The sequence below is a fragment of the Cariama cristata genome, unplaced genomic scaffold (genome assembly GCF_000690535.1).
Source record: "Cariama cristata isolate BGI_N322 unplaced genomic scaffold, ASM69053v1 scaffold27958, whole genome shotgun sequence".
Taxonomy (NCBI): Eukaryota; Metazoa; Chordata; class Aves; order Cariamiformes; family Cariamidae; genus Cariama; species Cariama cristata.
In genome coordinates, this window is record NW_009630089.1 from 36,786 (window position 1) to 38,392 (window position 1,607).

At 42.6% G+C, this 1,607-nt stretch overlaps 1 protein-coding gene across 1 annotated transcript in view; it reads right to left on the reverse strand.

Annotated features, from left to right (window-relative positions):
• ACE2 (angiotensin I converting enzyme 2) overlaps nt 1-1,607 on the reverse strand; it is a 25,026-nt gene that overhangs the window by 12,063 nt on the left and 11,356 nt on the right. The window contains 2 exon segments of the mRNA XM_009705393.1: nt 1-91; nt 903-1,129. Of these exon segments, the coding sequence (XP_009703695.1) occupies nt 1-91; nt 903-1,129 (318 nt within the window).

The window sequence follows — 1,607 nt, forward strand, 5'->3', positions numbered from 1 at the left end:
ACCATCCACCTCCATTTCTCCAGCATGTAAGTAAAAGGCATTGTTCCAACAATCGTTAGTGCTTGTTTGAGCAGAAAGTTGATTTCAGTTTCTGAAGTGAAAAGCAGTTAAGGTAATGGTTATGGTAGCAATTAGTATCAGATTAGACAGCTAAATTTGCTTCCTTTTACAGCTAATGCTTACAATCTGGTTTGAATTACAGATTTTCACTAAGCAAAAAGTGGAAGGAAGAATACTACTGAAAAAAAGGTGAGAAAAGATCACTTAAGTATTGTATACAGTTTTTCTCTCTCTTTCTTTTCCCTCTACCTCTTAAATAACCCAACCTTTTGGCATTTACATTTCATTATCCTCCACTGAAAACCTTCCCAGGCTCTGGGGAACTTTGAGCTGAAGACATCTCAAAATGTACAAAATGTGCGTCTCAATCCTTACAAGCTAATACTCAGAGAAGCCAGACAAACTGCACTATAGTGAGGGCCTACCGACCTTGTCCAGTCAATATTCACTTAAGTGGGAGGTGTAAGTCTCAAGGTTTCAGTTTCATTTGAACTGCTAAATACATACCTTGGTAGAGATATATACGGATTCATGCAACAGAAATTGAAAATATTATTGGAGGCTCATCTAAGTGAACAATGCAGATTTTGGGATGAGTTGTTCAGTACTGAAGGTAATGAAGTGATAGCTATTTGTTTCTAAATTACGTAGCAGCATTCTAATGTAGTGATCCTTGCTTCACAATGTGATTTGGGAAAAAATAGTATTTCTAGTAAGTTAGTGGGGTAAGATTTTCAGAAGCCTCTCAGTTGATCACTCAGTTTACAGACACAATCTTCTGCTACAAACTAAGGCCTGCAAGTGTTTTCACTTAAATATATAATATTTATGCATTTATTTACCTTCATCCTCTTGGAAAGTTGGCTCTAGGAGGTCAAGAGATTTCAAGTGCTGAGGAGTGGCTGCAGAAAGTGACATAATTTCACCTACTGCTTCATGGAAGCCCTCGTTGGCACCGTCTCGTAGCAGGTAGGGCTGCACAGAGTACGCCATGTCGTACTCGATGTGGCCCATCTCATGGTGCGCTGTCAGGAAGTCATCCATGGTCACTTTGGTGCACATCTTGATCCTGCACACCAGAGAAAAGTGCTTGTGGTTAGAGAGATGCCCGAGCCCTGCTTGCTGCAACCGCGAGGCAAAGCAGCCTCCAGACCTTGCGAATACCCCTCACCCTTCACAAAACCTGGGCGGCCACATCCTAGCATGGGGTGCAGTTCCTCCCACAAGAGCGAGGCTTGGAAAGGAACCTGACAAAATGCTTTCAGCCACCTTGAAACTGTGCTGAGAGTAAGAGAAAACTGCTGTTTTGTGAGAAGCAGCTGCTCTCTGAAATTTGGCAATAAACCCACTCTGTGTGTTGGACTGAGTACTTAGCCATCAAACTTAGCCCGATAGTAGTGTAAAAAAACCGTGCTTCAGTGACTCCTGCTGCTTCATCCTCTCGTAGGTACTGTTTAATAAAGGAGATTTTTCCTTTCACCTTTCCCAGACTGCTGAGGTGTGAGGCTAGCAGCTTTCACGAAGGCTCTGCTGAGGACCAGCCTCTT